General features: G+C 41.0%; 1 protein-coding gene across 1 annotated transcript in view; it reads left to right on the top strand.

Annotated features, from left to right (window-relative positions):
- sez6b (seizure related 6 homolog b) overlaps positions 1–14,664 on the top strand; it is a 259,161-nt gene that overhangs the window by 209,875 nt on the left and 34,622 nt on the right. Inside the window, exon 9 of the mRNA XM_084350932.1 lies at positions 4,100–4,238. Coding sequence (XP_084207058.1) covers positions 4,100–4,238 — 139 coding nt within the window. The remainder of the gene's footprint in view (positions 1–4,099; positions 4,239–14,664) is intronic.

Genomic DNA, 14,664 nt, shown 5'->3' with positions numbered 1-14,664 from the left:
CTTCTGGAAAGAGTGATGATACAAAACCTTGTATGCTACCTTGGACTTTTGGCAACCTGCAAGTTAAATACCTTGCCCTTGTTCTAGTTTTAAATATCTGAACGCCAACCCTTTGCTGCTGCTGACCTTTCAAAGTGCGTTAAATCAGATAACATCTGACCAAGAAGCCTGAGCACAGGGAAGGCATCTCTGAGTTTCCATGTATATGGTCAAATTTTTACTGTGTATTGGCTTCTCTTCAGGTTGAGGTCATTTGTTCCACTATAAATGGTATTTGTTGATTGACATATTACTATGTCTCAGCATTGACCCCCAAACCTAGCAACAAGGGGAGTTTAGACTGCTGAGCATTATGGTAGTGTATACCTTTTTAAACCCATTACGAACACTCAATGTCTCCGCAGCCTGCTGCCACGTGGGGCTGGGTATTACACTTCATACTTTTGAGGCATTGAATTTATGGTCAGATGGGAGAACTTGTTTTCTCATGCACTGATCAGATGGTTCTGGATCTTTTATCTAAATTCTGCCAGTTTTAGACTACATCTTATTCAGACAAAATGTTTATCTGATTGCCTGTGTTTACATAGTATTCAATATTTAAGAATGTAAGCTTTAGTCAGCGTTGCCTGTAAAAGGCCTTATCTACATATGGTTATTTTTGAAAAGAGATATTTTCCACCTCTTTAAAAAAAAAAAAAAATCTATCATTTTGGAAAATATCTCCACACACACAAGAACATGCATATGATTCCAAACACTGATACAAGCACACCAGGCCAGGAGGTGGCAATACATTCCAAATCAACCATACGTTGCATACCAGAGAATAGTGATTTGACACCTATTTCTTCAACTATATTTATTTAAAGGTGTAATTGATAACATTCAGCCACGAAATGTGGCATTCCATCTCCCCCTTTTCACGTATTCTGCAGCCTGAATGTGGCTACCTGGACGTGGCTTTTCAGCCCCCAAAACTCTTTCAGCTTACTCCAAAGAATAAAAGCTGAATAATGTACACCCTGGTCTTGCTCCTCATTTGTTTGCAGAGTACTTGGGATGAGTAAACTGCACTGTTCGTACAATGAACGCTAAATGTCCAATCGGCCATTTTTACATTTTTCCACAAACTGGCAGCTGCCAAGACTCTTGATTGCTGACGAAACACATACCAACAGTGTTATACTATTGACACAAACTATTGAAACAAACCTTGTTATGAGCTTGAACCAATGGTCAGACTCCTTACATAGAGATTAACAAAACAATCATTTCGGCCCTGACACATTTTTTTTTTAAATGATTAATTCACAATCATAATAATGTTTTCAAGGAAAAGTTATAATTTTATTCTGCACTTTTCTACAAGCTCTACACCAAATTGAAATACTTTGACTAAAATGTCAAGAGTTGGACCAGAATGCATCAACAACACTACTTCATACCCAAATACATTTGTTTTCAGCAGAAAAAAGTGGTTTGGGGGTTTAATTACACTTTAATGATTTGTGTACCTAAAAATGTTTGCAATAAGACACACATGGCACAAAGCCAAGCAGTGCTAACCTTTCCAGCAATAAACATTTATATATATATATATATATATATATATATATACATTACAGACAGACCAAAAGTTTGGACACACCTTCTCATTTAAAGAGTTTTCTTTATTTTCATGACTATGAAAATTGTAGATTCACACTGAAGGCATCAAAACTATGAATTAACACATGTGGAATTATATACTTAACAAAAAGGTGTGAAACAACTGAAAATATGTCTTATATTCTAGGTTCTTCAAAGTAGCCACCTTTTGCTTTGATTACTGCTTCGCACACTCTTGGCATTCTCTTGATGAGCTCCAAGAGGTAGTCACCTGAAATGGTCTTCCAACAGTCTTGAAGGAGTTCCCAGAGATGCTTAGCACTTGTTGGCCCTTTTGCCTTCACTCTGCGGTCCAGCTCACCCCAAACCATCTCGATTGGGTTCAGGTCCGGTGACTGTGGAGGCCAGGTCATCTGGCGCAGCACCCCATCACTCTCCTTCTTGGTCAAATAGCCCTTACACAGCCTGGAGGTGTGTTTGAGGTCATTGTCCTGTTGAAAAATAAATGATGGTCCAACTAAACGCAAACCGGATGGAATAGCATGCCGCTGCAAGATGCTGTGGTAGCCATGCTGGTTCAGTATGCCTTCAATTTTGAATAAATCCCCAACAGTGTCACCAGCAAAGCACCCCCACACCATCACACCTCCTCCTCCATGCTTCACGGTGGGAACCAGGCATGTAGAGTCCATCCCTTCACCTTTTCTGCATCGCACAAAGACACGGTGGTTGGAACCAAAGATCTCAAATTTGGACTCATCAGACCAAAGCACAGATTTCCACTGGTCTAATGTCCATTCCTTGTGTTCTTTAGCCCAAACAAGTCTCTTCTGCTTGTTGCCTGTCCTTAGCAGTGGTTTCCTAGCAGCTATTCTACCATGAAGGCCTGATTCACACAGTCTCCTCTTAAAAGTTGTTCTAGAGATGTGTCTGCTGCTAGAACTCTGTGTGGCATTGACCTGGTCTCTAATCTGAGCTGCTGTTAACCTGCGATTTCTGAGGCTGGTGACTCGGATGAACTTATCCTCCGCAGCAGAGGTGACTCTTGGTCTTCCTTTCCTGGGGCGGTCCTCATGTGAGCCAGTTTCTTTGTAGCGCTTGATGGTTTTTGCGACTGCACTTGGGGACACTTTCATAGTTTTCCCAATTTTTCGGACTGACTGACCTTCATTTCTTAAAGTAATGATGGCCACTCGTTTTTCTTTACTTAGCTGCTTTTTTCTTGCCATAATACAAATTCTAACAGTCTATTCAGTAGGACTATCAGCTGTGTATCCACCTGACTTCTGCACAACACAACTGATGGTCCCAACCCCATTTATAAGGCAAGAAATCCCACTTATTAAACCTGACAGGGCACACCTGTGAAGTGAAAACCATTTCAGGTGACTACCTCTTGAAGCTCATCAAGAGAATGCAGAGTGTGTGCAAAGCAGTAATCAGAGCAAAAGGTGGCTACTTTGAAGAAACTAGAATATAAGGCGTATTTTCAGTTGTTTTACACTTTTTTGTTAAGTACATATTTCCACATGTGTTAATTCATAGTTTTGATGCCTTCAGTGTGAATCTACAATGTCAATAGTCATGAAAAGAAAGGAAACTCATTGAATGAGAAGGTGTGTCCAAACTTTTGGTCTTTACTGTATATATATATATATATATGTACAAGTAAAACAAAAATTACACATATTTACATGTATGTATGTACTGTATAATTTGGGTCGACTGATTACCAGCCTGGCAGATTTTGGGATCGGATGATTGGATGATCAGATGGGATTTCTGATAGCTGATTTAAAAAGGCATTACATTGGCTCAAATGCAGCATGCAATCTGCAAAGTAACTAGTAACTAAAATGATAAAATAAATGTGGTGGAGTAAAAGTACAATATTGCTTCCAAGAGTTGAAGTATAAAGGAGCAGAAAATGTAGGTGATTTTGCCTAAATTCTATGATACAATACAACTTTATTGTTAGTGTACACTGAATTTTATTTTGCATCCTTAAGCAGTTCTGTTCAAGAAATTAACACGCAGGTTAAACATACAGTAACACACTTGACTTATATTCCTGGATGTATAAAGCATATCAAACAGTCAGGACCGGAAAACATATCATATAACATCCCCAGATTCAGCGCTAAATGAGCAGCACAATAATACAATTTGGCAACAGGTTAGACTGACATATGAAAGCGTTCTTCAGCCTGTTGCATTTAAATGGAGTGATTCCATCACTGCAAAGCACCAATGGGCATGCATGAATTGAGTTGGTTATGTCATTGTTTCATAAACACTACCTTTAAGATACAGCTGCCCCATAGAAGGTGTTCTTAAAAATCTCAGTTTTAGTGACCTAAAACTCTGTGTGAAAATATTACTTTTCAAACATATCTGTATATGTGTAGACAAGACCTTGATATAGCTGTGTGTATATGTGTGTGTCTCTGTGTGTGTGTGTGTGTGTGTGTGTGTGTGTGTGTTCCAGCTGTGTGTAGTGGCGAGATCACAGATTCAGCTGGAGTGGTGCTGTCTCCTAACTGGCCTGAAGCCTACGATAAAGGCCAGGACTGCATCTGGGGAATTCACGTCGAGGAGGACAAGAGGATCATGCTGGACATTCAGGTGTACGTATCCACCTTCCATATATGCAGTTTGATCCGCCTCCTCACCCTTTGCCCTTTGATATGCATGAAACCATGTTACTACAAACCCTTTCCTTGGCTACTTTGAATCTAATCATCATAAAGCACACTTCATCTCCTGTGCGTATATGTGCACCAGTCCCAAGCTTCAACAGTGCCATGGAGGCATTGAAGATTACAAAGAGCTACCTCACCATGACTTGTAAGACACATTAAAACACAACACGCTGCTAATGAAAGAGCGCTTGGCTTGTGAATGAGATGCGTAAGTGCCACACAGACATAGGTTAATTAGGTGCAGCGGAGAAAACTAATTATATCAGGGAGGGTTTGTTGCCCCCCCTCACAACACACACACACACACACACACACACACACACACACACACACACACACACACACACACACACACGTGGGCAGCACCACCACCACCTCTCTTCTCACTCCTCCTCCAACTCCTGTAATGGCTGCTGTGTGAAGTAGAGGGTGCAAGTGTACAGCATGGGAGTGTGTGTTTTCTGTGATTGCTGTGCCAAGGTGAGGACACAGAACAACACACCCCGCCGTGTCTGAGCCCGATAAGTCAGTCAGCCGTAGAAAATCATTTGCCATTTGCAAGCAAATTAAGGAGGGCTCATTTGCATAGGTTGCATCCTAAGCTCTGTTCTCTCTCTCTCCCTCTCTCTCCCTCCGAACAGCACCTGTGCTCTTGTTGTACTTAAGGAAGCATTGATTAATGGTTTCCTCTGGTTTTTGAAAGGAAGTCTGTCAACATAAGTAATTGCTGCTGTTCATTTAGCAAAGCAGGTGATTTCAGTAGAAGTGAAGGTACCCCGTAAAAACATTTAGACAATACACAGCCTAAAATCTTGTATAAACATGGAGCCAAAATCAAAGAGAAGACAATATGTATTCTCATCATACTGTCTCCATCTTATTGTGAATATAGAGTGCCGTTTCACGTGTGGGCCGCTCTCAGGCATTTTTAAGGCATCCGTGATCCCACAAGACAACTCTGCTTGAGTTTGCTCTCTCCTTCATCAGGCTGCTAGGTGATAACATCTTCTAACATCACATACCCACACAAGGGTGTGCTGGAGACATAGTGTCAGCATCTGTCAGTGTTTGTCTCAGTTCTGATCAGTCTAACGTTTGTCAGGTTAGGAACGTAGGCAACCAGACTTGAGCAGGTTACTCTCAGAAGGTTTCTTTGTTTCAGAATTTGCTAGATGGGGGGCAACAGACACACACACACTCTCATCCGGTTGATGTTAAAGACAGAATTGACCTTTTTAATTTGTATTTTGTCCCATTGCGAACCACTGCATAGATTAAACCTGTATATATACAGTATACCTTTAATGCTTCATTACCTACAAGAAGAATATCTTTTAATCTTTTCAAGATTACATTTCTGAATATAAACACTTCATGGTCTTAGTTTTTTTTTAATAGTATTCCTGCATCAGCATAACAAAACATAACTTCAAATGTTTTCATATTCAAATATATATACATATGCATATGTATGTACATTTCAATTCTGAATTGCATAGTTAGTTTCCTTGTTCTGTGTTTCCTGAGTCCTTAATTGAAGCCAGAGTTTATACGATACTGGCACTGGAAAGGGTCGGTATTAGCTCAAGGCCATGCAGTTAATAAACTGGCTGACGGTCTTCACCAATTGGCACTTGATGGTCTTTATAGTGCTGACCAGAAGTTGGAGCCCAGTATTCAATACAAGCGTCAACCATAGGCCAAAACCGAATCGTGCTAAGCCCTTCAGCTGTACTAGCTACAAATAGGCCAACACATGTACAGAATGCCTTGGTTGCCAATGAAAGGAAAGGATTGCATGCCTCACCTAAAACACTGCTGTGCTTTAATTTAGTTTACGTTCTATGGTCACTTGCAGCATGCCCCTCTCATGTATCCATATCTCTGCTCTCACCCTGACCACCTGCCCTCCCACAGACTTCTCCTGCAGCTTGGCAAACAATAAAAAATGACAAATGAATAGATGACTGCAGCAACATTACATTTACGGCATTTAGCAGACGCTTTTGTCCAAAGCGACTTACAGTAATTAATACACCGATGGCGGTGGCTGCCATGCAAGGTGCCGACCAGCTCATCAGGAGAAGTTTATGGGGTTCAGTATCTTGCCCAAGGACACTTCGACATGCAGACAAGGGGAATCAAACCAGCAACCTTCCGATTACAAGACGCTGGCTGTACCCCTGAGCCACAGCCGCCCTCACATCAGTTATTGTGTACTGTAACAGACTTATTGTCCTCACATTTCCGTGCATTCAAGTGGCCAGAAGAAAACCCCTTTTGATTTAGGTGAGCCTCAAGGACATCATTTCCACTCGAGACAGATGTGACATGTCCCAATAATTTTCTCAAAATCCACTAATGAAGTGTGGAGGATGAACTGAGGAGTCTCACATCTTGAGAAATGAAACTGATCTATAGTCTGGTGGTATGGCAGCGGATACTTCTGTATCTTTCTCCAGATGGCAGCAGGGTGAACAGACTGGCTGGAGTGGGTGTTGTCTTTTAGTATCCTTTTATTAACAATGAGGACAAAAACGCTGATGTCTTTGGTCACCCACCATTTCCAAGGTAGCCCCTTCTCACTCCCAATGTGTCAGTGTCAGATAGAGAAGCCTGGTCAGTGACCCTTTGCTTCTTAGTTTGACGTTGTAGTGACCCCTTTAACGTGACTTTCTTGAAATGCCCCTGTAATGCAGTAAAAGAGTGAGAAAAGGCCAAGTGGTTTGGTTGGTTAGATATGTCGCACACTGGACTTTTCCTCCAAAGACTGAGGTTTGCTTCTTGTTGGTCAAGAGTGATTTGTTTTGTTATATAACTTATGTTACCCAAGTTAGTGAATTTAAAAACTGCATGTAGTTATTTTAACCCAAAATACAATCTTTACTTAAACCTAACCAAGTTGGTTTGGAGCCTTTACATAAACAAACCATGACAGTTTGACAACGTTAATAACATTCCTAAAGTCATAATGTGTGAACTGTATGTCAGCAAGCATTAGTTAGAAAGTCTAACCGGATGTTGCGTATTAAGTATTATTGATAACTTGACCACCCCCTGGAGGCAAGGCTTCAAAAGTAAAATCACTGGTCTGGTGTTCATTTGTGGATATAATGAACATTGCAGCCCTTAATGTTTAGACCATAAGTCTGGTTCATTGTGTGTATTGTGTGTGTGTGCTGGCATAAGTAGTAGTCGTATTCTTGCTGTGAGAAGTCCACAGCTCAAACTAAACTTGAGGTGTCAGCACACTGTGGTCCAATTTCCCTTATACTAAAAGATTTTCATGGGGAGAAGCATCCTAATCTAGCACAAAGCATCCTCACGGTCTGAACATATGTCTAGCAGGTGTCTGACAATTTATATGAAGCTTACCAATAGCAGCTGTTCTCCCTGAGCCTAGACGGTGTACAGAGATATATGAGGCCTTTAACAAGGTCCCTGGGTACTGGTTCTTCATATTCCACAAAGACACCTGTGCACACATGCATATATCTCCTGCTCCATCTGTGTAATGGGAGGAGGGACATTATCACTGGGGTGTATCAATGACTTTTATGGATGGCCTTCATTTGATAGAGGAAGGAGTGAAAGCTGTGATGAAAGTGAGAAAGTAAAATGAGTGAAACCACCGTAAGCACCATCTATGGGGGGCTTATGCCCCTCACATTAAAAATGGTGAGGTAACATCCCTCAATCCTGAAACTCTGGTAAAATCTTTTGCACTGACCAGGTGACTGCTTAGCCTATTATAACCTATATTGTCCTTGATGTTAGATTTACATGACCATGTGTTACTGGCTTAAGATGCACAATTAATTTGTAAGATATGAGCAGAATTTTAGTTTCAAACATTCAATAGATGAAATAACACTATCAACAGTGTTACAGAGATATTTACTGAAGTTACAATGCTAACCCGGTTGCCCCAGCCTGTCTTCTAACCACTTTGTACAGCAAGAGGCTAGTTTCAGCTGGGAGGTACAGTATATACATTTCACAAGTGCTCTTAGCTTTTAGTGTAATAAGCAGGGGCGTAGGAATGAGTTTAACATTGGGGGGGACACATATCGGAAACCTGACAGATCCGTTAATGGTTTATAATATTAAAATCATGTTTGTTATATTATTGTTTAAATTCAACCGTGTTCACTTTTTATCATGTTCAAATCTTCCTCTCATGATCAACAAACTAAAATCACCCCACCCTTCATATAGCACCTACCTGCAACTCTGCAGTGCTGGCTCTCCCTGCATCACCCTCACCAGTGTCAGTTCCCAGCTGAACTTCATCTGATCTCTAATATGTGGAGATGAATAAGGTATACAGTGTTTCCCCTAGGATGGAGTTGTAGCAGTGGAGGTGAGTGTTAGCCGCGTGCAAAAGCAAAGCGTAAAGTGCACCCTGCCGGGAGGTTTCTGTGTGTCTGCCGGCACCAGAGGGGCTCTTTAGGCTCTTAAGTACATAATAGTACATTTGTGCACAGTAATGAGCATGGGAAATGTCTGTCTAGCTTACATATGAGGTGTCTCAAGCTTTCGGAAAATATACTTTTATTGAACACAATAAAACTAATCTTTAAAACAATTATTGACAATAATTTAACAAAAAATATATTAACAACCAACTATATACAGTAAAATCACATAACACAAATACTAAAACAATCCAAAAGGTCTGTGCCTCCAACCCATGCATCTTCCCACTCCCTCCCCTGTCCCCATCACAATCCTCCCCTCCACCCATCGTTTGCACCTCCGGCCCTCCCATTTCTACCGTCTCCTCTCCATCTCAGTCCCCTCAAATCCCTCCCTCCCACTTCTTTAAGCTCCTTACCCTACCCTGCCCTTGTCCCCAAACCCTCAAGGTTCAAGGTGGGTCTAAAACAAAAACACTAGTGGTGGCACATTTGGCATCCTGCTTGAGAGCACTTGATCTTCCTCGGACTCTGAAAGAATAGCTCTAAGGCTCTCTCAAAAGGAAACTGTCTTGCTGGGGGGCCATTGATGCTCAAACGCATACAAGCAGCAAGATGTTCACCCTGCAACCGATTTCTCAGGTCAGTCTTCACCTGTAAATACAAAAATAATAATCAACAGACGATTGGATGTGGGGCCCATGGGAGTGAGATTGTATAAAGTCAAATAATTATATTACTTGCTCAAGTATCCTACCCTGTTCATTGTAGAAAAATCCCTTTCACAGTTTACACTGGAAACTGGGATGGTCAGGCCAATGGCAGCCAGCTTGCTCAGTGATGGGTAGAGCTGCCCCCATTCACCCACCTCTGATGCCTGATGAATGATGAAATAACTTACATTTATCACGTTTATTTACGGGAATCCAGCTACCGTTATATCTAACGTTAACGTATTGTATCTCTGACGTAATCTGTCAGTAAATTGAGATGGCAGCTTTCGCGGGTCACAGTCACAGTAGGAATTTTCCCACCTCCTACTAGAAGTACACTGGAACGCCACTCAAAGTCGGAGTCCTTACTTGTGAACTCAGCACAAATCCAAATACCTCGACTTCACGGAGAATCAGTTATCTGATGCCACACAACAACGGGAATGGCATGCATCTGGGAAGCTTGGAGGTCGGAAATCGGAAATTTCAACTGGGAAATTCCGACCTCTGAACGCAGCATAAAGCCGCTCCAGAAAAAAGTAAACAAACGGTGCATGTGGAATACCTACAATCTTTGTATCAAGATGGATCTTCCAAATGTTGTTTATTTCACAGATAAGCCTATAGGCCTATGTGTTTCCTTGCTATTTCTATCAAATGATAGATACAGCGTTTGCTGTAACGTTACTGTGCGATACTCACGTGAAGTTGCAGGACTGTTTTCCCTTCGGCGAATGATAATCCTGAATCTGTCAGTGTTGCTTGCTTCATGGTTGACATCTTCCCGGTGCTTGTTAAAATCGTTGTGCTGACATCATCAAGTAAGCTCAAAGTTTCTCGTTGCACCTTCTCCAAACCTGGCGCTAACGTTACCTCCGTTTTATGCTGAGAGACTGCGCAGCACGGCACGGCACGGAATAGCGGAGTTTAGCGCGGCGCATCACCTGCATCAACCGGTAACGGTATATCTGGATGATATGTAGGCTAGTGAAGGAGACCGCTTGCAAAGTTTCTTTGACAGAGACAGTGATAGTTGCCAGCAACCAAGGCTTCATAGTCTCTATAGGTGGCCGCCTGTGGTTCGTGATTTAAATAAAATCGTTTCAAACAGGTGTGTGATTGACCTGGATATGAAGCGTCCATAGCACAAAATGATAAAACGTTAGTTTCTAAAAAGACAAGACTGAGCCCACTCTTCACCTCTCCTCTCTCCTCGTTAAAAAAAAAAAAAAAAAAAATCAGCCGTGGCGGTCATATTTCAGCCGTGGCGGCCCGCCACTGCTAGGTGCATATAGGGGAAACACTGGTATAGAAAAATACTGATGGGAAAGTCAAGAAAAACACAGACAGAGTAACTCCTTTCTAGATGTGGGAGATGTGTAACGTTACTCGTTTTCAAGTCACATGGGTTAAGTTAATAGAAAAATCATGCTCTTTTACAACCATCTTAAATACAGTTTTTAGTGTCAAATCGCTTTTGTCCGTTACGTTACTGGAAAATCCACCATATTTTCGCCAGCCGACGTTGGCTAGTAACGTTAATAGTAACAACGTTACCTAGCAAAAGTGTACTAGTAGTTAGATGTTGAATCACAACATCAGCTTAACATCAACAAGTCTAACGTTAGACAGAAAATATAATTATCCTCCTGGACAAAATTATTACCAACTCACATTTCCTTTCTTTCTTTTCTTCCCCATAAAGAAATCTGTTAAACTGAGCTGCTGCTGTCTTTTCATCTTCACCTCTCTCTGACCTGTCCAGCTGACTCCCGCTTCCCAAACAGTCTGAGGGGGCGGGGCAGGCTTGTGACAAGACGCTGTGTTGCGCTTTCAAAATAAAAGCAAGTGAGTTAAAGATTTCAAAATAAAATGTTCTTCTCCTGTTCTACTCGGACAAATGCCCCTGTCTCCAATATTGGAGGGGACACGTCCCTTCCGTCCCCCCCGGTTTCTACGCCCTTGGTAATAAGTGACCAAAATAACTAAAAAAGTGTCAAAAGAGAAAATATTCTTGCTCTATTTTCATCAGCATTCAGAAAAATACAACACTTCACCTTCTGAATTCAAGTTTCTCTGTTTTACTGAACTTAGATGAGCTTAATTGCCGCGTTAACTCATCTTTGCACACACTTCACTCACACTGACCTCTGTCGGTCATGGAGGCTGGGTTCACTCTCAGGCTGCTAAACCCACTGCATGAGTTGAGCCCCTGCTGCTTGATGACTCCCCCAGTGATCTGAGGCCTTGGTCCAAGAAAGCTCTACCACAACTGGCTCCATGGCTCAGTGAGCCATGAGCTAGCTAATACACTAACAGTAGCTAGCAAAGGGCAGCAGTTGCTGGTTACTCTGGTGATATGCTGCCCCGGAGCTGGCGTTGAATTCTTGACATGTTTTACAAATTACACCTTTCACTAAGGTGGCCTTGTTGGTAACCTGTGTGTGTGATTTAACAATTTTTCATTTTTTAAAGGGTAATTTGTTTCTACTAACAGTAAAACAGTACTGTACAATAGAGTTAAACAACACTGTAGTTTCTTGGGGATGTAGGTAGTTTGTATTTTGTAGGTGGGCTACTAGTACATAGATACATGCTGCCTTGTTAGCATCTTATTAAACTTTCTTAGAAGTTAATTTGCTACACATTCCAAAAAAACGACAGTAAAATAAAGCAAAGACCATCTTTATTTCCTACCTTTATTAGACTTGCTTCAATGCTTCAGAGTTAATTAGCGATTCATTACAACAGACCACTTTTTTGGCCAGTCCAATACAATTTTATACTTCTAGCAAACATTTCCAGTCGAAAGGAGTTTTAAAATGCATAGCAGAAATAGTGGAAACAGGATACAGCATCAACTGCCCCTCCTCAGTATGTAGCAGCATTTCTCCAGCCTGGTGGGCCGTCATCTCAGCTGCTTGCAGTGTGTACCTTCTCCTGCTTACTTGGGGTAGCAGAGTGTGCAGTGTCAGTGAGTCTAAGCTGGTATCTGGTTCAGGATCAGTCTCCATCATCTCATATGCAGGTGGACCTTTAGTGACATGAAAAGTGTTTTGTAGCGAAATCCACTGAGAGATCGGAAAACAATTCATGTCCACTATGTCAGTCTCTGGTACTCACATGTCGTCCTTTGTTGTTATCTTGATGATTTAATGTCCAAGAGAGTCCATTTTATTCCACCAGGACATCGACTGAGTCTCTTAGCGTTAGCTTGTAGCAGGAGCAGTCCACGGCAGGAAGAGCATTAAAACAGGTGCTGTTGTAGCACAGGCAGTAAGCGTGTTAATCCTGGGCAAAGATCATAGTTCTGTTAAAAACTAGCAATCCACACACCTGCTGCCACCACACACTGATTAGTCCTAGCGTGAACTGTTAACTTGATTCCAGGACTTTATTTTACGTTACAGTTTTATTGTAATTAGCAACAAATGACCCTGTAATAAAGGTATTTTAAATATAGCCTACATAAATGCATTGTCCTCTGAGCTTTGTGTTTTGTCTAGCCATTATTAATTGAGGCACTAGGGTTTTACATAAAGGGTTCACTCTTATTTCTATTTTTCGTATAATTTGACATAAAATTTGGCTTTTTGCGTCTCATAAGTTTATTCAGTATAACAGTGTTTAACTGTATGTTAAGACCATGTTTTTTATAGTTTCTGTCTAATTTGATATAAACTTCAGCTTGCTACATCTTACTGGTTTACTTAGAGTATAACTTTGTTTTTTTAATTTTATATTAAGGAACATATTTTCAGTTGTGCCTAATTTGATGCAAATGACTTTTTAGTTTACTTAGGGTATTACTGTCTTTGTTTACCGTCTAATAATGACCATATTATTTCTAGTTTTCCCCTAATTTGACAAAAAGCACTCGTAGTGTACTCTTAAATCACTGTTTCTCAAACTTTTTCAGAGAAAGAACAACTTAACCAATAAAAAAAACCTCACGGACTGCCTAGTGTTAACTTGCCAACATCCCCAAAAACAATCGGCCTACTTCAACAGTATTATTACAAATGATAGCCTAAGTAGATGACGGTCTTGTAAAAGATAGCCTAGCCTGCTCACTCATCATCGTCTCTGTTGCCATCTTGATGTGAAGAATGGAGACATCAGTGTAGCAATGTCTGGCTCCAAACTAGAGAATTTGGACTGGGCTGCCAGGTATTGCTTTTGTTGAGGCACTTTGTGTTACTTTGATGTATGAAAAGTGCTATATGAGCGCGCAAAGACCCCGTTCATGCAATGTCACTTTTGTTTTTCTGCATTCTTCCCAGCAGAAATGTAAAATAGCCTAAAATTAGGTCTCCCAACTACAGTTCGGGGCCATGGATCTGCTGTTCCTGTTTGTCTTCACAGTCATAAGTGTGACTCCACGCAGACACTGTGTCACTGAGTGGGATGAAGGGATTAGAATTGTGCCTAGTAGTTGAAAACAAAAATCTGGCTGATTTAAGTATCAAGCATTTAAATGTCTTATGAAAAAGGAAAAGTGAGGTTAACATTATTTTACCTGTCAGTTTATCAGATATGAAGCAATGCCAGCCAAACAAAGTTCCAGCCATTTTCCTCTTGGGATTCATATCTTGGGAGAAATGGAAATAGCAGATCATTAAATGAATGGTTGGGGTAAAATGTGTTGCCAGCTGGTCCCAGGCCAAACAGCCTTGTTTTTTTCAAATTGAACTAAATCAAATTAGTGCCAGGGAATGGAGGCTGTGATTGATTTTTCTCTACAGATGCACTGCAGAGCCCTGCAAATCCTTGTTTAGCTTAATCACAACAAATTTGACGCCAGTTGACAATATTTCTCAATCTGCCTCGCTCGAAGCAGGTGAAAGGCTTTATCCGTTAGCAATCAAATAAACATGGAACACCATAAGTGTAGAAGACAACACACTCCATTTACTACACCTGTGAGGACCAGCTGTAGACTTTCAGAAGGACAAAAGCTTTATCAAGGTCAGGCCACCTTTCAAGAGTAGGATGATGTTAATCTAATGTTTAAACTGTTTCGGCAAAATCTATTTCAGGATTATAACTTGAGTTTAAAGAGTTATGATTTTCAGAGACTATATTCTTCAAGCAACAACACTGCACTGGACTCTTGAAGAGGGAGTATTTTAAGACTCAGAGCTGGAAATGAGACTCATTTATAAAGGAAGGGAGGCGAAATTGTCCTTTGAGAATGAACACAACTCTTGGAAGGTGAAT

Source organism: Pagrus pagrus (genome assembly GCF_965226575.1).
Source record: "Pagrus pagrus genome assembly, chromosome: 4".
Classification (NCBI taxonomy): domain Eukaryota; kingdom Metazoa; phylum Chordata; class Actinopteri; order Spariformes; family Sparidae; genus Pagrus; species Pagrus pagrus.
This window is presented reverse-complemented; position numbering and strand designations above follow the sequence as displayed.